The sequence below is a fragment of the Terrapene carolina genome, unplaced genomic scaffold (genome assembly GCF_002925995.2).
Source record: "Terrapene carolina triunguis isolate 2854851 unplaced genomic scaffold, T_m_triunguis-2.0 Scaffold247, whole genome shotgun sequence".
NCBI classification, from domain to species: Eukaryota; Metazoa; Chordata; order Testudines; family Emydidae; genus Terrapene; species Terrapene triunguis.
Genome location: NW_020664598.1, coordinates 4,149,766 through 4,172,133, shown reverse-complemented (window position 1 = coordinate 4,172,133; position 22,368 = coordinate 4,149,766). Strand labels below are relative to the sequence as shown.

At 54.7% G+C, this 22,368-nt stretch overlaps 1 protein-coding gene across 1 annotated transcript in view; it reads left to right on the top strand.

Annotated features, from left to right (window-relative positions):
• Positions 1-19,456, top strand: part of CYTH4 (cytohesin 4) — a 32,276-nt gene extending 12,820 nt beyond the window's left edge. The window contains exons 4-13 of the mRNA XM_024212982.3: positions 64-130; positions 2,284-2,402; positions 3,340-3,420; positions 7,934-8,046; positions 10,436-10,584; positions 15,568-15,679; positions 16,028-16,104; positions 16,477-16,548; positions 18,366-18,520; positions 19,066-19,456. Of these exons, the coding sequence (XP_024068750.1) occupies positions 64-130; positions 2,284-2,402; positions 3,340-3,420; positions 7,934-8,046; positions 10,436-10,584; positions 15,568-15,679; positions 16,028-16,104; positions 16,477-16,548; positions 18,366-18,520; positions 19,066-19,138 (1,018 nt within the window). The 3' untranslated portion in view covers positions 19,139-19,456. The remainder of the gene's footprint in view (positions 1-63; positions 131-2,283; positions 2,403-3,339; positions 3,421-7,933; positions 8,047-10,435; positions 10,585-15,567; positions 15,680-16,027; positions 16,105-16,476; positions 16,549-18,365; positions 18,521-19,065) is intronic.
• Positions 19,457-22,368: the final 2,912 nt, after the last annotated feature.

The following is a 22,368-nucleotide window of genomic DNA, read 5'->3' as shown; positions in this document are numbered from 1 at the left end:
GAGGGGAATACGGCCGGCCGCTTCTCTTTGTGCCAGGCTTGATTCTCCACTTTGCATCTGCAGCAAAATGGTCCAGAGGGATAAAGATCTGTGCGTGGGCCGGAAGAAATTCAACATGGACCCTACAAAGGTAAGGTGTACTGTTCCGACTGCCGCTTGTTGGCATCCCATATGGACCTCTCTTTACTACAGATCAGATGCAAGTTACCCACTCCAAAGACATTCATTCTGCCATCGGGGCAGACACACGCGGGGTGGGCCCCAGGAACTGACAATGGGGTGGGGGAGGCTGGTTTCTCAGCCCGACAGAGCACTGTCAGGCAACGCTCCGCGCCACGATATCTTCTGAGAGCTCTGAGCAATGGTGCCTCCCCATGACACATTGTGCTGACACGTGTCAATCAAAGCACCCCCAAAGCAGAAGAGAAATGGAAGGAGGAGAGACAGGGCCAGACTTAATCCAACCACTAACTCTTCTGTCTGTCAAGGGAGCACAAATCCGGAGAGTCCCCAGCCCAGGCTCTCTCACCCCCGACAGCTGAGGTTTGATATAGATTTCTCTAAAACCTATTCCTGGGTTGCCTGGGTAGGAAGGGAGGTCACCCGACAGGATGTGAGGCTTTCTCGCACTCAGAGCAGGCCCGGCCAAGCCAGGCCGCCCCTGCTGCTGGCTTGGGAACGAGAGTCTGCAAAGCAAGTCCGGGTCTCCCACCCGCTGGATAACTCCCCCCACCCCCCAGCGCAACCCGCACTCCCCACCCCACTAGCAGGAGTCTCAGAGCAGGGTGTAAAGGCAGAGGTGAATGTGAATAACAAGAAGAGACCTAAGGGCCACTTGCTCTCCCCTCCCCCGCTCTGCTGGACCACTCAGTCTGTGCGCAGCAAAGAAAACCACAAGCTGCAACAGTAATATCAGCCCCCATCATTTTAACCACAGCAACCGTCTCACTGGCTCCGGCTCAACTGCTGCTGCTCTGACCAACTTTCCATCACGCCTCCGCCCCCTCCCACTGGCTCGCAAAAGAGGACCCTCCAGCAGAGCCGGTGCTAGGCAGACTAAGCAATTGCTTAGGGCCCCGAGCAGCTCAAGGGGGCCCCGTATTCCCTTTTTATTATGTGTTGTATGTGGTGAGGGGGAGGATATTCCTGCTTAGGGCCCCCAGTGGGCTAGCACTGCCTCTGCACTTCAGTACAATCACAGCAACTGCTGGCAATACCCACCAGCCCACCAAAAGGGGAGAACAGTCTGGGTGACATTCACTCCAGAGCATCAGCAAACCAGCATTAGGACTTCTTTCTATTTACATCCCACCTGGCAATCCGGCCCCTTGCGGTCTCTTATGTAGAGTTAAATCAAGCCCTGTTTTGAGGCCCTAAGTGGGACTTTAGTGATGCTTGGTCTTTGTGCTGGCCCCTGTGCGCAGAGGGGGTTGCACCCATTGAGAGTGCAGACTCTGCCCAGGGGTGGTGGGGCGGGAGGAGGGCAGTGGGTGTGACTTTGGGATAGAGCTGGTTGGAAAAACTTAGAGGGAGCTATTTTCCATTGGAAAACGCAGCTCTGTTGAAATCAAAACGCATCACAAAATCATGTCGATTTCATCGAAATTCTGCTTCAGAGAAAAAAAGGCGTGGTGGGGGGAAGGGAGGGGAGTTCTGATAGTGTTGAAACACCCCATTTGGACACATTCAGAATGGAACGTTTCCATGTTTCCTTTCGAAAAGATGTTTCCTTTCGGAATGTTTTAAACTGTGCACGACGCTGTACATTATAATAGAATATGCCTTTTTAAAAAAAGTCAGAATGGAACCAAACCAATTTTGTGGCCACAAAACATTTTGCTCAACCCAAAATGAATTTGGGGGGAGCGGGGGAGGTGTCATTTTCTTCCGTGGAGAATTTTGAAATTTTCGGGTTCCGTTGGATCGAAACAAAGACAAACTTTGAAATCGCAAAATCCTGCTTGAAACGGAATTTCTGTTCTCCGCACAGCTCTGCTCAGGAACCTGGCAGCTCCCCGACAGTAGGTGTCCCGGGCCAGGCCAGGATAGGTACAGCATTAGCTCCTTTGTGGAACATGAGGGGAGGGATTAAGATGGCAAGTCTGGCTGTGTGCTCCCCAGCTGCGGTCTGAGGGGGAGGGGGAGTAGCTGGATTTGGGAGGACCCCTGCAGAGCTGGGGAAACATGATGTCCCGAGATGGTCGGGCTGGACCCCCATTAAATTGCCCTTCCCTGGCCCCCCAGAACGTCCTCACTCACAGCCTGGGTGTGCTCTTCCCCCAGGGGATCCAGTACTTGACCGAGCACAAGGTGCTGTCCTCAGACTTGCGAGAGATCGCCAGGTTCCTCTACAAGGGAGAAGGCCTGAACAAGACAGCCATCGGGGATTACCTGGGAGAGAGGTGAGCCTCCCCTAGCTGCTCTAACTCTCTTAGGCCTTGTCTATAGTGGGGGTTAGACCCAATTTCAGCCGCCAGTATAGCTGAACTGTAGCAACCCCTAGCATAGACAGGCAGAGCTGCTACTTGCACTGGGGGAGCTCGGCCCTGCTTGAAAGGGAGATAAGCCGTGTATAGCTCCGCTTCCGGCTGGTTACCCTGCAGGTGCAAGGGGTTAGCACTGGGGCAGCTGCACTGGTTGCTGATGGCTGTACTTGGGGCGAACCCCCGGTGCAGACAAGGCATCAGTGTAACAACCTTGCCAAAGGTCCTGGTGTCTTTTCGTGGGGGGAAAGGGAGCTGGATTTGGAAACAGGGCCGGCTCCAGGCTCCAGCCTACAAAGCATGTGCTTGTAGCGGCACCTGGAAGGTGGCGGCGCTCACCTGGGGAGAGCGGAGCCGTGGCCGGGCTCTCCGCCCTCCTCCCGGCGCTCCGGCCGGTCGGGGAGAGCAGGGCCGCGGCCGGGCTCTCCGCCCTCCTCCCGGCGCTCCGGCCGGTCGGGGAGAGCGGGGCCGCGGCCGGGCTCTCCGCCCTCCTCCCGGCGCTCCGGCCGGTCGGGGAAAGCGGGGCCGCGGCCGGGCTCTCCGCCCTCCTCCCGGCGCTCCGGCCGGTCGGGGAAAGCGGGGCCGCGGCCGGGCTCGGCGCCCTCCCCTGCCGCACTCCCCACCGGGGGGCGGCGGGAGGCTTTTTTGCCTGGGGCGGCAAAAAAGCCAGAGCCGGCTCTGTTTGGAAAGCAGGGAGAGGGGGTGTGCAGAGATGTTCCTGGGGGAATCAGAGCTCTGAGGGGTCTGAGCCCAGCTCTGCTCTAGGTCACATAGTAAGGCTGCATCGTAAAGCACTGAGTCACAGTCTCCTTCTCTCTCCCCACACCCTCCCACTCGGCCCTGTTTCCTCTACCAGGGACCCAGCAAACCTGCAGATCCTTCAGGCCTTTGTGGAATGCCACCCGTTCGCCAACCTCAACCTGGTGCAGGCACTAAGGTGAGTGAGCATCCAGGCAGAGAGCAGCAGAGGCCTGGGAGTGGGTGCTCAGGCCTGGCTGCAAAGGCAAGCGAACGCATGCCAGAGGGCACGGGGCTAGGGAGACAGCTCAGAGCGAGGACGGAGCTTCCCAAGCATTCATCTGGGAGGGGACCCCCGCCCCCATTTTCATACTTGGGTGTCCGACTGCACCAATGCAGGGGAAGCCACTTCCCAGGGCGGTGTCCCATTGCAGTGCGGTGCGTTGGGGAGCGTGACCCCCATTTCCCTGGGGCAGGGCCGTCCTTAGCCATAGGCAGAACAGGCAGCCGCCTAGGGCACCACGCTACCTGGGGGCACCACTCTGCCCGGAGCCCGGACAGACGGGAAGCAGTGGAGCATGTAAGAGCAGGGCTGCTGGGTCCTAGAGAGAGCCGAATGCAGCACAGTCTGAGGGAGGGGATTGGCTGCTGGGGTCTCTGGGAAGGGTATGGGTATGGGTGGGGGAAGGAACTCACCTGTGAGTGTGACTTTCCCCCAGCGTGAGGTGAGGCAGGCTTGGCGGCTCTGGCACCAGTATCCTTTGTTGTCCCCCATAACGTTCATTCTTCTCCCCCCCTCCCCGCAAGGAGCACCCCTCTCTCTCCCCCCCCTCCCCTCCGGCAGGGCTGGGTTGGGTGAGGTGCTGGGGGGCGGGGGAAGGAATGAAAGTGAAAGTAACTCACTTCCTCAGCAGCCAGCCAGGATTGGAATGGTCACACACGGCTGGGCTGGGGATAGGGTGACCAGATAGCATGTGCAAAAAATCAGGACGGGGGTTGGGGTAGGGTGAGCAGATGTCCCACTTTTATAGGGACAGTCCCAATTTTTGGGTCTTTTTCTTATATAGGCTCCTATTACCCCCTCACCCCCTTGCTGTTTGGTCACCCTAGGTGGGAGTAATTGGTGCCTATATAAGACAAAGCCCCAAATATTGGGACTGGTCCTATAAAATCAGGACATCTGGTCACCCTAGCTGGGGAGCGCGTCTCTCCCCCGGGCTGGCAGCGATCCATCTCATCCGGGGGGAGCTGCACAGGGCAGGATGAGCTGCTGTGGCTCGGTGGGTGCCCCGTCCCTGAGATCAGATGCTGTGCTAACTTCACCATGGTCCGTGGTGCTGGCGGTGGTGCCCATTGGCATGTGATCGGACCTGAGGGTTTTCTGCTGCTGTTGCTATTATGCACCCCAAGAGGTGGATTTTGGGGTCCTGCAGTTTTCCACCTATCTCCTCCTCTACTGCAGCTGTTGGACCAGCAGGCTGGGGGGTGAGCCAAGCATGAAAGCAGTATTGTGTTGCCATTTAGATTGTCATTTAACAACTTTGTTTGCCAAAAATGCTTGCTAACAATCCTAAATTCAATTTCAATATTTAAAATAAAAAATCAATATCTTAGCCAAAAACAGAAAATTAAGTTGTTGACAATTATTTGTGACAAGTTTGGTATGGGGCAGGGAGTGGGCCAGTTTTCATCAGAGAAACAAAAAATGTTGACTGACTTTCCTATAGCCCTGTTACTGCTAAATAGAGCCCTCCAACCACTGTAATATGCTCATCTCCTTACTAGTATATAGAGTAGGGGTCGGCAACCTACGGCATACGTGCCAAAGGTGGCATGTGAGCTGATTTTTGATGGCACGCAGCGGCGAGTTGAGTGGCTCAGCCCACCTCTACTCTGGGGTTCCGGCTGCTGCCCCATTGCCAGCCGGGGTCCCAGTTGCCGGCCCCACTCAGCGCCCGCTGCTGGCCTGGGGACCCCCAAGGAACCCCAGGCTGTCAGCGGGCTGAGCAGGCCGGCGTTGGAGACCCCGGCTGAGCCACTCAACCCACTGCCGGCCTGGGGTTCCATTCACTCAGCCGGCAGCGGGCTGAGCGGGGGCGGTAGGGGGCTGAGCGGGGCCAGCGGCTGGGACCCCGACTGGCAAGGGGCCAGCAGCCGGAACCCCAGAGCGACAGCAGGCTGAGTGCTGCCAGCACCCCCGCCGGCCCTGCTCAGCCCCCCGCCGGCCCTGCTCAGCCCCCCGCCGGCCCTGCTCAGCCCGCTGCCGGCTGAGTGAATAGAATCCCAGACCGGCAGTGGGCTGAGCAGGGCCAGCGGCTGGACCCCAGACTGGCAGTGGGCTGAGCGGGGCTGGTGGCTGGAACCCCAAACAAGGATCCCAGGCAAGGATCACACTAAATTGATAAGATCTGCATTTTAATTTTATTTTAAATGAAGCTTCTTAAATATTTTAAAAACCTTATTTACTTTAAATACAACAATAGTTTATTTATATAATATAGACATAGAGAGAGACCTTCTACAAACGTTAAAGTGTATTACTGGCATGGGAAACCTTAAATTACAGTGAACTTGGCACACCACTTCTGAAAGGTTGCCGACCCCTGGTATAGAGTGACCCTATGTTGTACTAAGATTCTCTTGCTTTTTTCCCAGTGAGTCAGTATAGCTTTTGCCAGCCCAGAGGTTGGGCAGCCAATGTCTTACGTTTTGTCCAACTTTCATAAAGTAAATACATGGTTAATAGGAGTTTAAAAGGCCAGGGACACTTCCTTGTGAAGAATCTGTGCAGCAGATCATGCTAAAGCTGTGAAAATGTCAGTTTCTGATGGAACTTTAGAGGCAGTGATTTATCATGTATTTCTGGCAGTGCCCAAAATGTGCTGCTATTGCTAATGTCTTTCCAAACAAAAATAAGGCACAATAGGATTTCTGTAACATTTCTGTGCTACCTTAATCTAGATGAGATGATTCTGTGCTGACTTCATTTTGGTCACTTTGTGCTTTACCTAGGAGTAAAACTAGGGTTATATTTTCCCACTGCTTGGAAACCCAGCTTATTAAACTTGATAATGCCATTGAGCTATTTACAGTATAAGGTTGATATAGAGTTGTAATTAACATTAAGACTGATGCCCACTATACATTTAAAACTAAAAAGTGGCTTTGTAAAAATGACCTGGGTTTCCAACTCTACTGTGTCTCAGTCAGGGCGGAGCGCCTTGTGAGGTGTCTTCACAATAGCTCAAGGTCACAGTGCAAGAACCTAGAGAGCCTCCTGAAGCATGATGATAGTTTTGATTTAAATGGACTTGAACTGAACAAAGATTTGAGTACACTGTCACCAATGTTGCCACATGCAAAATCAGTGATGGACATTGTACGGTTTATTCATACCACCAAACTTGTTGACATGTATCCTAATGTGTACATTGCCACTCGTATTCTACTGACAAATCCTGTAACAATAGCATCAGGAGAACGGAGTTTCTCAAAACTAAAGCTCATTAAAAACTATCTCCACTCTACAATGAGTCAGGAACGCTTGACTGGTCTTGCTATTCTTGCAATCGAACAAGACATCACTTTGTCTTTGTCATACAATGACATTATTACTGATTTTGCAGGTAAAAAAGCCAGAAAGATTGCTTTTAATTAAAAACAAATCCTTGTTTCAATACCTCTTCATATAAATTTCCAATAAAATATTGACAAATTTAAAAAATTATATTATTTGCATCATTCTGTCAAATCAGAATTTTTTCTATAGCGCTACTTCTTTAGTGCTAGTCCATCAGCATTACAGTGTGCTTAATTAAGTTAAACTGGGTTTAATAACGTGCATGTGGCAAGTTTTCCAATACTGTAAGCTTATGTTTGTGTTGCTAAGAGCAAGTCAGGCATAGGGGCACCAGTTTAATAATCCCGCCTAGGGCACCATAAATCCTAAGGACGGCCCTGCCCTGGGGGGCATCTTGCTGCAGTTCCCTGTGTTAGGGAAGAATCACCTATATGTCATAGGAGTGCATCCTACTCTTTCATAGGTTGGCCCCCCTCCTTCCTCCTGGGGTGACCCAGCATGGGGGGAGAGGACCTGCTGTTTCCAGAGGTGTCCACGTGGGTAGTGTCCACGTGCTGTGGGAGAGGGACACACCCTCCCCCCCTGTTTCAAGGGCATCTCATTGAGCTCTCACATTGCCCATGCGGGCTTCTCGTCGGGATCTTGTGCACTAGCAGCAGAGGGAGCCTGTGTCCTTGGGGGAGGCATCTCGTTTGAGGCTGTGCACTGGGGAGAGGGGTCCCCGTTTGCTAAGAGAGCGTCCTGCTGGACGCCCATGTGGTGGGCAGAGAGGCCCTGGGCTCTGGAGCAGGTGTCCTGTCCTGCTCCCTTGTTTTGGGGGAGGTCCCCGTTTCTGAGGGACAGTGTCTAGTTGTTGCCCTAGGAGCTGAGGGAAGGGTTCCCTGTTTCCCAGGCTGGGTGTCTCATTGGGTGCTGAGGGGAAAGCTGCCTGGGTCCTAGGCTGGGTGTCCCATCGCACCCGTCCTGGGAAGAAAGGGGCCCCTGTTGCACATAAGGACATCCTGTTGCCTTCCCCGTGTGGAGGGAGGACACCCGCACGTCCATGGGAGGAAGGAGGGCGCCCCTGGGCATTAGGGGCATGGAGCCTGCCTGGCCATTGCATGACTCGCCCACGGGCCCGGTGTCCTTGCAGGCAGTTCCTGTGGAGCTTCCGGCTGCCCGGGGAGGCCCAGAAGATTGATCGAATGATGGAGGCCTTCGCCAACTGGTACTGCCAGTGTAACCCGGGAGTCTTCCAGTCGACAGGTAGCTGCAGAGGGGGGGAGTGGGAATGAGCTGCCAGATGTTTGCATGATCCACCACTCACAAAATGTAGTGTTTGAACAGTAGAGGCAGCACCTCCAGCTTTAGCTTCCCTTAGGTCAGGTGATTTGGCCCCGGTCCCATATCACTTCTGCCAGTTCCTACCTGTAGGTGGTTTTTCTAGAGACAAGGGACAATGCTGATCTCCATTTCACTGACAGAAACCCACTGGGCCATGTCCACAGCTGGTGTGAACCCACTCAACTGCGGGAAAGCCAGTGGAGTCTACATGGATTGACCCCAGCTGGGGATCATTAATGATCTGCATGGTGGGATGGATTTCACCCTTAGCAAGTTCGTGGATGACACTAAGCTGGGGGGAGTGGTAGATACATTGGAGGTAGGGATAGGGTCCAGAGTGACCTAGACAAATTGGAGGATTGGGCCAAAAGAAATCTGATGAGGTTCAACAAGGACAAGTGCAGAGTCCTGCACTTAGGACGGAAGAATCCCATGCACTGCTACAGCCTGGGGACTGACTGACTAAGCGGCAGTTCTCCAGAAAAGGACAAGGGGATTACAGTGGACGAGAAGCTGGATATGAGTCAACAGTGTGCCCTTGTTGCCAAGAAAGCTAACCGCATATTGGGCTGCATTAGTAGATTGAGGAAAGTGATTATTCCCCTCTATTCGGCACTGGTGAGGCCACATCTGAAGTATTGTGTCCAGTTTTGGGGCCCCCACTACAGAAAGGATGTGGACAAATTGGAGAGAGTCCAGCGGAAGGCAATGAAAATGTTTAGGGGGCTGGGGCACATGACTTATGAGGAGAGGCTGAGGGAACTGGGGTTATTTATTCTGCAGAAGAGAAGAGTGAGGGGGGATTTGATAGCAGCCTTCAACTACCTGAAGGGGGGTTCCAAAGAGGATGGAGCTCGGCTGTTCTCAGTGGTGGCAGATGACAGAACAAGGACCAATGGTCTCAAGTTGCAGTGGGGGAGGTCTAGGTTGGATATTAGGAAATACTATTTCACAAGGAGGGTGGTGAAGCACTGGAATGGGTTACCTAGGGAGGTGGTGGAATCTCCATCCTTAGAGGTTTTTAAGGCCCAGCTTGACAAAGCCCTGACTGGGATGCTTTAGTTGGTGTTTATCCTGCTTTGAGCAGGGGGTTGGACTAGATGATCTCCTGAAGTCTCTTCCAGACATAATCTTCTATGATTCTATGATCTAGCCCAAGTTTCTAATCTCTTACCTACAAAAGGAGTTGCCTCTTGTTGTCTTGATTTCCCTTTTCCTCCCCTGTTATCTCTGATCTCTTCTTCCTTCTTTCCCCTGGCCAATCTCCTCTCCTCCTCCTTCTTGCCACTCTCCTTCCTTTCCCCTCGTGTCACACTCCATCATCACTGTCCCTCTTCAGGCAGTTGGCTCCAGAAGCCCTATCAGCACCCGCACCTTAGGATAGTGGCTCCTGGTCACCTAACAGAGGCAGTGCTGTTAGTGATCTGCACTCAGATAGCTGAGCCATTGTAATGCCAACCCAGCCATCCTGTCCCAGCAGTGAAAAATCCTGTCACCACCATCAGGCTTGTGTCTCCGGCCCACAGCTCCACTCTCTGGAATGGTCGGCCCCGGCCACCCCTCTGTCCGTGTATTCCTAGCTCCCACCGGTCATGCTTCACGTTCCAGCATTTCATGTGGGTTGTGATGGGCACAAAAACTGTGTCCCAGCGACTGTGTCCTCCCGCCGCGATGCTGTCCTAAATCAGCATCTGTGCCGGAGGTCAGACAGTGGTTCTCAACCGATTTACCATTGTGGGCCGCATCCAATACTATCTGTATGGCCCTGAGGATGTCACATGGCCCACAGCTGTGTGCTGATTGGGCCACAGGCGGCCCATGGGCCGCAAGTTGAGAACCACTTGTGATCACAATGGTCCCTTCTGACCTTAAATTCTATGAGCATCGACAGCCACCTGTCTTAAATCAGCGTCGTCACATAATGGCGCAAGGTTAAGGAGGCAAATAAATGTCACACCCTCCACCTGGGACTTGTGTTCCCTCCACACGCACGATGCTGGCCCTTGACAGGCCCCGTGTACCGGCCATCAGACCCCAGTGGGGTGAGCACCCTCCCCCGCTTTCCAAGGGCTCCATGGGATCCAAGTGCTCAGTACTGGAGCCCAAAGGAACAGGCAATCCGAGGGCCAGCAAAGGGAGACAGCCTCCTCCCACTGCAGGGGGAACCTTTCTAGAGCCTCAATGGGAACAGGGAAACCTCCCACCCACCTCCCCCCAGAACCCCAGGGGCACGGTTCCCCCTGCAGGGGTGTCTGGCGTGGCGATGCTGCCAGTCACCCACACCCCTCTGCGCTCTCTCGCTCACTGGCAGATACGTGCTACGTGCTCTCCTTCTCCGTCATCATGCTGAACACCAGCCTGCACAACCCCAACGTGAAGGACAAGCCCCCCTTCGAGAGGTTCGTGGCCATGAACCGAGGCATCAACAATGGAGGGGACCTGCCTGAAGAGCTCCTGCGGGTAAGTGCTCCTGCCTGCTCGCCTGGCCTGCTGCCGGTTGCTGAGCTGGGAGAAATACCCAACCCAGCCAAAGGCATCATCGATACCTCTCCCTGAGGCATCACGCTGATTTCTGGGCAGTCCCTTCCTGGAGCATCCATGGTCCCCATGAGTGGGAGAGTCCAAGTATTCCTCCCTCCTCCGTGGTTCTGAGAGTGCAAGGAGACAAAGGTCTGCTAGGCCCAAGGTATATCACCCCACAAGCTTATCAGGTGTCTGTTTTTTTACCAGAACCATTAAAAGTCCGGTTGGCAGCACAGCCGGAATAAGGCAGATTCCCTGTCTACCGTGGCTCCGTGCGGCTCCCGGAAGCAGCCGGTATGTCCCACCCCGGCTCCTAGGCATAGGGGCAGCCAGGGGACTCTGCACGCTGCCCCCACTCCAAGCACCAGCTCCACAGCTCCCGTTGGCCGGGAACCACGTGGCCAATGGGATCTGCAGGGGCGGCGCCTGCAGACAGGGCAGCGCACAGAGTCGCCTGGCTGCGCCTCCACATAGGAGATGTAGGTAGGACATGCTGCTGCTTCCGGGAGCTGCCTGAGGTAAGTGTCGCCCGGAGCCTGCCCCTCTCATCCACCCCACACCCCGCCCCGCTGCCCCAACCCTGATCCCCCTCCTGCCCGCCAAACCCCTCGATCCCAGCCTGAAGCACTCTCCTGCACCCCAAACCCCTCATCCCCAGCCCCACCCCAGAGTCTGCACCCCCAGCTGGAGCCCTCACCCCCTGCACCCCAACTCCTTGCCCCATCCCAGAGCCCCCTACCGCACCCTGAACCCTTAATTTCTGGCCCCACCCCAGAACCCACATCCCCAGCCCAGAGCCAGTACCCTCTCCCTTACCCCAACCCCCTGCCTCAGCCCAGAGCCCCCTCCCATACTCTGAGTCCGAACCCCTCGGTTCCACCCCCCAGCACGGATCCCCTTCCTGCACCCCAAACCTGTCATCCCCGGCCCCACCCCGGAGCCCACACCCCCAGCCAGTGCCCTCACCCCCTCCCACACCCCAACCCCCTGAGTCAGGCTGTGAAAATGAGCGAGTGAGTGAGGGTGGGGAGAGCGAGCGACAGAGTGGGGGGGTGGAGTGAGCAGGGGCAGGGCCTCGAAGGAGGAGTGGGGAAGGACTGGCCTCAGAGGAGGGTCGGGGCAAAGGTGTTCGGTTTTGTGCGAGTAGAAAGTTGGCAACCCTAGTGACCCAGCTGCTGAGGAAGGTGGAATAAGTGGACTCTCCCATGCTGGGGGAGCAGGGGTGCTCCAGGAGCGGGGTATGGGTGTCTGGAAGATGAGAGAATGTGCTTTGGCTGGGGGACAGGGAAGGTACATTGGAGAGAGCCTGCCAATGTGGCCTTGCTGGCCAGGGTGTGCTGCAGACCAGGAGAGTGTGGGGCGGAGAGTGTGCGGTGTGTGTATGAGCAAGTGTGTGTGTGTGTGTGTGTGTATGTGACAGAGAGAGAGAACGAATCTGTGAGGGTTGCGTGCGCCTTTGCGAGTGTGGTTAGCGGTGGGTGTGTCTGTTGGGGATGTGTGGGTGGTGCGCGTGTCTGCGAGTTGTCGGGCTGGGTCTTTTAATGGGCCTAATGGAGCGAGGCACCCAACGCCCAGCAACCTGCCAAGAGAGCTGGGCACCTGACTCCCTTAACCCCAGCCTTTGTCTGTAAGCTGTTCTGGGCATGGTGCGTGTACATCTGGGGCATCAAGATGATGATGATGATGATGATGATGATGATGTCATTGTGGGCCAAATTCTGACCCCCTTACTCACACTAAGTAGCACCCATGGACATCCCCATTGACTCCCGGGGAACGACTCGCGGAGTAAGGTGCTGACGTGAATAAGGGTCTCAGAGCCTGGCTCTGCGATTGCCATGTGTCTTCGCTGAGGGGCGTTTGCTCAAAGAAGGACTCTGGCGTCTCTTTCTGCACACGTCGTGCTATTTGTAGCTCAGGTTTCTCTGATCCCGAATGGCCTTGTGCCCCTGGCCTCAGCCTCGGAAAGCCTCAAGGGATTTATGTTACCTGGTGAATTCCTGTATTGCCCGGGGGCCATTCTCCCTCTCGCTAGGCCTCCCTCTGCTGAGGATCCTGGTGGCACCCCCTGCAGGTTCACCCTCTGGCTCCCTTGGCAGTATCAGTACTCAGACCAGACGGGGATCTGTACTTACGAAAGGGAGTCGTTAGGCTTGGGCAAGGAAGAGCCTTAACGGCCAGGTTTCCAAAAGAGCAGAGCAGCACCCCGTGGCCCTTGTTCAGGGGCCTAAATGGGGGCAGAAAGTCTGGCCCTAAGAGACCAAATGCTGCCACTGGCCTGCATTGGCAGCCGCGAAGCAGTGTGTGCATACCCTGCTTCTCCCATGCAATTCCCAGAGCTGTGGAGACCAGCCACCGCATGGCTGCGCCTCAGGGAAGGCAGCATGACAGCTCCTCCCTTCTCACACAATGCCCTGCGGGGAAGGTTTAGTGCCGGGGTTCTCAAACTGGGGGTCGGGACCCCTCAGGGGGTCGCGAGGTTATTACGTGGGGGGTCACGAGCTGTCAGCCTCCACCCCAAACCCCGCTTTGCAGCCAGCATTTATAATGGTGTTAAATATATAAACAAGTGTTTTTAATTGATAAGGGGGGTCGCACTCAGAGGCTTGCTGTGTGAAAGGGGTCACCAGAGCAAAAGTCTGAGAACCACTGGTCTAGTGTCTCCTGCTCAGGTTTAGCCTGTGGAGCGGGGCCCTGCCCAGTGCCGCGATTGTAACTCTTTCTTGGGGTGCCCAGAACTCTAAACCACTGTGTTACCCCCCCCCCCCCCCGTCTGTCCACCTCACCAACAAACTCCTCAAGACGCTGCCAGTCTTAACCTGGCCTTGCTGGTAACCTTCAGTGGACCCGTTCCCAAGCCCCCAGGAAAAATGTTCCTCTGCAGCAACTAGCCCCAGCCCTGGATGCCCACAGAAATACCACGTCAGCTGGTGCCTCCAAAGAGACAGAATCCACACCAGCCAGCTGGCTCACTGAGGACACACTCTTCACCTTAATACACTGAGATGCAGCGGCGTATTATCGCCTAGGCCAACAAGGCCTAGGCCTAGGGCGGCAAATTTGCAGGGGCAGCAAATTTGCTCGCACCCCCTCCCCAACTCCGCCCCTTCCCCAAATCCCCGGCCTGCCTCCTCCCCCAGGCGCGCCGCGCTTCCCTCCTTCCACCTCCCTCCCAGGCTTGCCGCGCGAAAGCGCTGGGAGGGAGGGAGGAGAAGCGAGTAGAGAAGCGAGTAGCGGCGTGCCCGGGGGATAGCGGGGGTGAGCTCGGGCCGGCCGGCGCGGGGGGAAACTCTTGGGGGGGGGGGGGCAGGGAACCGCTCCCTGCCATCCCCCGAGCGCGCCACAACTCCCCTTCTCCCCCCTCCCAGGCTTGCTGCGGAGGAGCGGAGGTGAGCTGGCGCATGGGATGGGGGGAGGCGGCAATTTTTTGAGGGCCTAGCGGCGGCAGATTTGTTAATCCGCCACTGCTGAGATGGTGTGTAGTAAAGCCAAGCCCAAGTGTCTGAACACAGAACAGAGACTGTAGAGATCCTAAGCAGGAGGAAAAGAGATGGTTACAAACCACACAAAAAGCACACGTTTTCTAGTGACTCAAACTTAACCTTAGCAAGCAGCGATCTGCCTCAGCAGCTTTCGCACCTCCATCAAGCTATCAGCATCCCCAGCCCCTCAGGCAGGAGGACCCACCATTCACAGGGTCCCCTAAGTGATGGATAACAAAGGAGTCCCCTTGCTTCTTTTTATAGTGCAAAAAACCTTTGAAATGTATTCTCCAAAAAGTAACCCCCCGGCTCCTCTCCTCGGCTGCTTGTTCTTCGGGGTGCAGGCGACAAGCCCGCTCCTCATCCTCTGGTCAATTTGCTTTCTCAGTTGGCTCACTCACTTTGAATGCAAATGTACCTTCCTTGGCCTTTGCTTGTGATCAAGCCATGCTGTTGTCTCAGAGCATGATCCATGCTGACAGGTAAAGCCACATTCCTTTCTCCAAGGCAGGCTTGCTCATCAGCTGCCTCCACAACATATTGTAAGAACATATTGCCAGCGCCCATACACAACTCTTTATACACAACCCATACATACATCACACAATGATCTTCATGACCAGCGTGGCACCAGTTTTCATATGATACCTTACAAGACAGTGTTTGGCTAAATATTCTGACAGCCGTGTGTTGGATGCTGTAGTGAGTTTGTCAGGCCTGCTGGGATTTATTGTTACATAACCACACGCCCTTTGCCGGTTGGCAGCAGGGGGCTCGTACAGGCCACAGTGATGATTTGGCATTCAGAACCCTGTATCGACACCCACCCCAGCAGCAGCCCTGGCTTTATGTAGCACCCCTCAGCCCCACTCCTCCCTCAGTGGGAAGGGCTCAGCTTTCTGGCATCATGTCACTTCCTGACGGTTGTTTGGAGGAAATTGCAGGAACCTTTTACTCAGAACTTTGCGTAATAAGTGATGTCAAATCCCAGTAGCACAATGTCATACCCGTACAGGACGAGAAACCAGAATCCCCCTCCCACAGCTGTGCAATGTACTGGGGTGTGCCTGGCAGCTCACACGTGGGTGTGTCTGCTTCTCATTGCTACCCTCTGCGCTTGTGCACGGCCGTGCAAAATAGCGTGCTGTCCGCATGGGCATACGTGTGCGTGTGTGTACCCACACCTGATAGCTCACTTACAGGAGTGTTCTCCATTGAGTGTGTGTGTGTGTGTGTGTGTGCATATGTAACTAGGGCCTGTTTCGGCACAGGGATGTTGAACGCACACATACCACTCCCATTTTGTCCCTGTGAGATGAGCATTAAGGGGTACCACGTAGCCTCAACCCCGTCCATCCATATGTAGGGAATGTCAGTGAGTTAAGTCAGGTCACCCTTTGCCAGCTTTTTAATTTCTCTCCCTCTTTCTGTGGGGCAGAATCTGTTCGAGAGCATCAAGAACGAGCCATTTTCCATCCCGGAGGATGATGGGAATGACCTCACGCACACTTTCTTCAACCCCAGCCGTGAGGGCTGGCTCCTTAAACTGGGTACGAAGTGCCTCCTTGTGCAGCTCACCACCATGAGCATCACTTCAGTAGTTTCCTATGCAACCCTGTGGAGGTCTGCAGCAGCCGCCCTTCCTTCTGCTGCCGCGGGTTGAGCCTGACCCCTGGTGTTCAAACCTACTGGCTGTTCTCTAACCAGCCCACGCCTGCACCTCCCAAAGCCAGTCTGCTGAGAAAGATGCCTCCCCTCCCCCCAGTTCTGAGCTGTGCCAGCTCCGGGGGTGCGTTCAGCATGGGGTGGAGGTTATATCCCTGGGCACTAATCTTCAGGGGGTGATTGTGAGGGGGAGCTGTCAGGGACTGACACGTTTTGAATCTTGCTGCCCCTAGGAGGCCGGGTGAAGACCTGGAAGCGCCGTTGGTTCATTCTGACTGACAACTGCCTGTACTACTTTGAATACACCACGGTAGGGCTGCTCTTCAGTCAAGCAGTTCTCTCCCAGGGACTCTATATTTTCCAGGGGTAATGAGGGATGGGGATACACCCCATTCTGTCATCCCTGGACTGCGGTCAGACTAAGCCCCACCATTCCCACCCCCCGCCCCAAACTATGACCCACAGCTGCCATTCCAGACTGATTAGAATCAACCACATGATACGTTCTGTCAGGCAGAACTCTGGCCAGCTAAACCCCTTTGATTTGCTAGTGTGTTTGTGTTGGGGGCCTGCTTTGCCATAATGCTCTGGGGTGCATGCCAGGCAATGGGGACCAACACTTCATTGGTCTGGGCGCTGGGAGCATGTCAGACCCTCATACCTGCTTCTTGTTGGCTTCCAGGATAAAGAACCTCTGGGGATCATCCCCCTGGAGAATCTATCGGTTCGGAAGGTGGAGGACCCCAAAAAGCCAGTAAGTCTCCACCGTTTGGTACCGCGACAAGCATGTGTCGTCAGCTTGGCCTCTCTGCTGAGGTTGTCCTGGAGGTTGCAGTTCTAGTCTTTGTTACGCTGTTATAGACCAGGAGTAACACATTAGTCAATGGCCCTTTACTTGGGTTACACTGGTGGAAGATCAGTATCAAACTCAGTACGTTTGAGTTGCCTATTAGCAGTCCTGTCCCTCTCTATAGCAGCTCCAGGTACCCTGGAGCAGGGGCTGGAACAAGACCTGATTGCTCAAGGCACAGGGGTCTTGACTTCAGGCCAGGAAGTTATGGTTCTGTTAGAGCTGGGTGGAAAAATTCCAGTGAAGTTTTTCATGGGGAATTTGCCAATTAGTTGAAATTGAAACATCCTGTGGCGATGGTTCAATATGGACGGAGTTCCTCCAGAAACCAGGCAGCTTTCGAAACCTGCCTGGCATCCTGCCAGCTCACCCACCCAGCACCTTTCCAGCTCACTTGGTGGGCAGACTGTCTCAGAGTTAGGGACCCCGGGCTTTCCCTTTCATGGACACTGCTGAAATGTTTCGGTTTTGTTCTGAGTTTGAATGGAACCAGATTTTGAAATATTGGAATCCTCCACAAAACGAAACGACCTTTCTCTGCCCAGCTCTAGATTTGGTTCCTTCATCAGGAGTTTGTGCCACACCATACTGTGCTACTTTGGAGGAAGTGTATAAAACTGGCCTGCGGCAAGTTTAGGCTTGAAATTAGATGAAGGTTTCTTACCATCAGAGGAGTGACGTTCTGGAACAGCCTTCCAAGGGGAACAGTGGGGGCAAAAACCTAACTGGCTTCAAGACTGAGCTTTAGGGGGCAGAGGGGATGGTATGATGGGACTGTCTACAATGGCATGTAGCCGATCTGCGACTGCTAGCAGCAAATAACTCCAATGGCTGGTGATGGGACACTAGATGGGGAGGGCTCTGAGCTACTACAGTGGATTCTTTCACGGGTGTCTGCCTGGTGGGCCTTGCTCAGTGTCCAACTGATCTCCATATTTGGGGTCAGGAAGGAATTTTCCCCCGGGTCAGATTGGCAGAGACCTTGGGGGTTTTTCACCTTCCTCTGCAGCATAGGGCAGGGGTCACTTGCAGGTTTAAACTAGTGTAAATGGTGGATTTTCTGTAACTTGAAGTCTTTAAAGCATGATTTGGGGACTCCAGTAACTCAGCCAGAGGTTAGGGTCCATTACAGGAGTGGGTGAGCAAAGTTCTGTGGCCTGCAATGTGCAGGAGGTCAGAATTGATGATCATGATGGTCCCTTCTGGTCTATGAGTAAGAAATAGCATTGTGCTGTTAGAGAGGTTCCCCAAGAAAGCTTACGTCAACCTGCCCCCCTTTCTGTCTGTCCCTTGTGCATAGCCAGTGCTGGTTGCAGTATGACAGGTGATGCTGTGCTATCAGAGGTGCCCAAAAGCTGTTAGGCAGTGTTCCTGTATAACTCTCTCTGGTAGGCTGCTTGGGGTGCAGCACAAACCACAGGGTGTTTTCCAGAGTCTCGGCCATTGTTCTCTCTCTCTGTAAAGCATGGTTTGGTGGTCACAATGGTACAGGAGTCACTGAGTGCAGAGTGTTGTGGTTTTTACTTTGAAGTCTCTGAGCTACTGGAATCTAACTCAACAGTGCTGAGATCCCCAGAGCATGACAGGCAAAGTCCTGGCCCCAGTTCAGGAACGGACAAGCCCACTGCCACCTCTGCAAACTCCCTTAGTGTGACCTCCCAAAGCTGGGCCCCTGGAACAATGGACTTACTGCCTGACTCCCTCCACGTCTCTCCCTGCAGAACTGCTTCGAGCTCTTCAATCCCAACTGCAAGGGGCAGAAGATCAAAGCTTGCAAGACAGATGGGGATGGGAAGGTGGTAGAAGGCAAGCACCAGTCCTACAAGATCTCGGCAGCCACGCCAGAGGAGCGCAACCTGTGGATTGAGGCGATACGGTGAGGGGACGGGCCCTGAGGGAGACGAGAGGACTCCCCCAGGCAGGGTGAAATGGGGTGGAATGAGCTCAGGTCAGGGGAGACATGGCACTAGCAGAGGCCAGAGCTGCCTGTGGTGTGCCAGCGGGCAGAGAGGTGAATGGCAACGCTGTGCTAGCATGCAGAGCTGGAGGCCTCACCTTGCCTCTTTGGGGCACTTGGGCAGCAGCTATTTCACATGCAAGGGAGCAGAGGGGCATCGCCCCTGGGGAGATAAATGTTCACACCTGTGGGCATCCCTGACCCCCTCGCCTCTCCACCCCTATGGCTCCAGTGCATTAGCCATCTAGGGCCTGGAGGCCCTTGCAGTGAATCTTCAGGCTCCTCCTCTGGCCTGCAAAGCCTGACTCTACATTAGTTGGAGGCGCCGTGTGCTGCTGAGGGGCCTGCAGATCCCCTGTTCTGGGGAGGGAGGCAGTCAATTGTTTGCAGGTTCAGAGACACCCTTGTGGCTTTCCATGTCGTTTCCCAGCCCTGAATCTCTCTCTCGTTCCTCCTCTATCCAGGACCAGCATCACCCAGGATCCCTTCTATGACCTGGTCTCAGCCCGTAAGAAAAAGATCGCCAGCAAAAACTGAGCCAGCTGCCGGCCCACTCGTTACTTTCCAGATGATCTTTAATCACTGGGCCATATCCTCCCCCACTGGGCTCTACCAGCGAAGGACGCTCAGGAGCAGCACCTTCCCCTACCTCCTGACTGGTCAGAAGGTGACCGACAGGCTGACAAGCCCCATTTGGCTCCTCCCTTTCCAATCCGGGAGTTCAATTCTGAAGGGGAGTAGGTTGATGCGGACGTGGATCTGGAGGCCGGGACAATGGGCACAGCCTCTCCCGCACTTGAACTGACAGAGGCTGTATGACAAGACATAACCTTGTGTACACCTCACACTGGCCTCCTCACGTTGGACAGGCTGCAGGGGTCTCCAGCCCCCAGACTTGGCCAGGACAGTCCTGCAGACGTCTGGTTTCTCAGACTCCCTCCCCAGCCACTGAGCTGGGCAGCGGCCCTGTGGGCTCTTCTGGGGGAATCCCAAGAAGGTTTCCTCCCCCCAGGATTGTCCACAGGCCAGCAGCAGACTTCAAGAGCCAGCTGCATCTCTTCTACGCAAGTAAACCTGAGAAGTGAGAGGCCTGTGACCATGAAGAGGTCGTCACTGGGGTTAAGAACCCCAGTGTGAAACCAGAGCCCAAGGGACGTGACCCTGTGCACTGGGGAGCCCTCTCTGCACCCTGCCATTCCAGGGTCCCCCACACTGTGCCCCTGAAGACAGCATTAATAGTTTTGAGTCCCCAGTGTGTATATATGTGTACATTGACAATGGGTTGCAGGAAGCCAAGGTGGTTTGGTGGGGACAAGGAGAAATGGTGCCCTTTGGTACTGTACCGTTGGTCCAGGGTAACAGCTTTGCTCTTCTACCTCCCAAGTCTCTCATACTCAGGGCCTGGCAAACAGGTCTCTGTGAGGGGCTGAGGCTCTGGAGAGAAGCCTTAGTGTGGATCTTCAGGGTCTTCTCCCAGCCTGCCGCACTCCCAGGGCTCACTCAGCTGCACCGTTTCAGGGGGGCAGATCTCTGCATCCCAGCTGCCCCCAGCCAGAAGCAGGGAGAGCAGGGAATGCCCAGCACATACAGTGCCCTGGGGTTTTGAACTCTGGTCTCTTGTGTAAAAACCCCAAACAAGCCGCAGGGTGGAATGATCATTAAAAGATAAGAATTGCACAGATGATATCAAAGGATGTCACATTGCCTTCTTTAGTAAGCTGCACGCCCAGGGTGATGATTCAGCACAGTATCGGGACACGGAAAGGCACTGAGTAGCTGGATGCAGGCGGGAGGGGCGCGGTGAGCGTGGTAACAGGCCAGGGGAGAAGTGGCAGGGAGCCATGGAAGACCATGATGCCCACTGGGAGAGGTCCCCACAAGCCGGGGGATGGTAGGTAGGAGGGGAATTGCAGGTTAGAATCATACATGCTCCCAACCCTGTAGTTTGCAGGGCCCCTGCATCTCTTCCTCTCTCCTACCATCCCCGTTTTCTAACCTCTCCCTGGCTCCTTGCTGTGCCTTCCTTCCTCCCCCTTTCCTCCTGCAGGGGGCTCTGTCCACCAGGAAATCTGCAGCAAGACCAGCGCTGCCAGATTAGTTATTTTGCCGATGCACCAGGGATGGGGAATTAATTTCAAGAGGCAGGGACTGTATCTCGGAGTCGAAGCACGCACTCACCCACGAGAAGAAACGTGAAGGTTTTTGTCTGGTCTCTTTTATTAATGTCTCCGGGATTGAACCTCTGAGTCTCTCATCTGTAGGGGCTCCAGTGGGGGAAAGCTGGATCATGGGGGGCAGGGGTGGGGTGGGGTAGGGGGGAGGGGCTTAGAATCTTGCCCTCAGCTGGCAACTTCTCCAAAAATCCTCTGTGAATTTTAAAAGATGCCACCAGCTTCCCAGCCTTGCCCAGAAGAAGAGATTCTGGGGATCGTTTTCGGTCCTTGTGCCCCAAGACCGGGCCACAGGGCTCCGGTTCAGGTTCTGCCCTTCCTCCCCGGGGCATGGACCCAGAGTCCAGTGCAGAAATCTAGTGCAGGGCTCTTATCTCAGTCCTCCCTTGGTTAGCTCCTGCAGTTCCCCTTGGGCTGCCCCCCCATGCGCTCCATAGCTAGTTCTCTCCAGAGCAGGATTATTTCGGGGTGGAGGAGGGTGAGAAGGGCAATGGGTGGGTAACACGAAAGGCGATGGAGTAGGCGGTTATTCAACTCATCCATCCAGCGAGACAGGAATGGAGGTAGTGGGTTTCCCTTCTCCAGGGGGTGGAGGAGGGGAGGACAGGGGGCAGAGTCTGTCATCCTTCCAAGGCTCCAGTGTAAAAATCTCATCTCCCAAGTCGTTCATGCACCATCCGCTCTACCCAGCACAGCGCCAATACACCACTCACCTAGTGCATGCCACCCACCGACAACACAAGGCGCACTAAGTTCACTAGACGGGCACACCCGCTACCCACACACCCTGCCTGAACACATGCCTACCAACAGCCCAACCCAGCCCCGTGCACACACAGAATGGGCACAAATGTCAACATTGGCCCCCTGGCTGGGGATGCCTCATGCTGGACAGCCAAAACTTGAGTTCCCCCAACCCCAAATCAGCACGCTGTTGGCACACACATTCACGGCACCCACAAACTCACTACATGAATGATTTGTGTGGCTCCAACAGCCAGACACTGGACATTTGCTGTGTCTCACTGGCCACAGACACCCATCCTCCTGCGTCTCGCTGCTAGAAATCACAGCACGCGCACACACGCCATTAGATAGTAAATTTGACAGATTGATGGCTAGCAAAAATGCTCTGCTCTCTCGTCACCAGCGGCACGGGTGACGCACACACACACAGAGGAAAGGCTGACACTTGTCCCCCTCCCATCAAGGACTCCTGCACACAGCTGGTAATTTATTTTCATAATAAATGGCCATTGATCTTGGTAAAAGGCCAGGAGGAGAACAACGCAAAGCCAGGAAATATGGCAGCTCACTGCATTGTGCCTCCTGCACCTGCCCCTCCCACGCCTGTTTATCGGCTCCTCCTTGGAAGGATAATACATTTTAAATGGCTTTCTAGAAATCATTTGCAAGCAAGGGAGGTGGCAGCTGGGAGGGAAGCCAGGGGTTTCAGGCACTTCAGCTTAGAGAAGTGTATATATAGCAAGGCACACTAACAGCACAGCACAGAGGCGGGGAAGCTTATGAGAGAGCTGGACAGATGGATGGGCCCAAAACTGTATTCCAGGTTAACCTTCTGCTCCGGATCCAAAT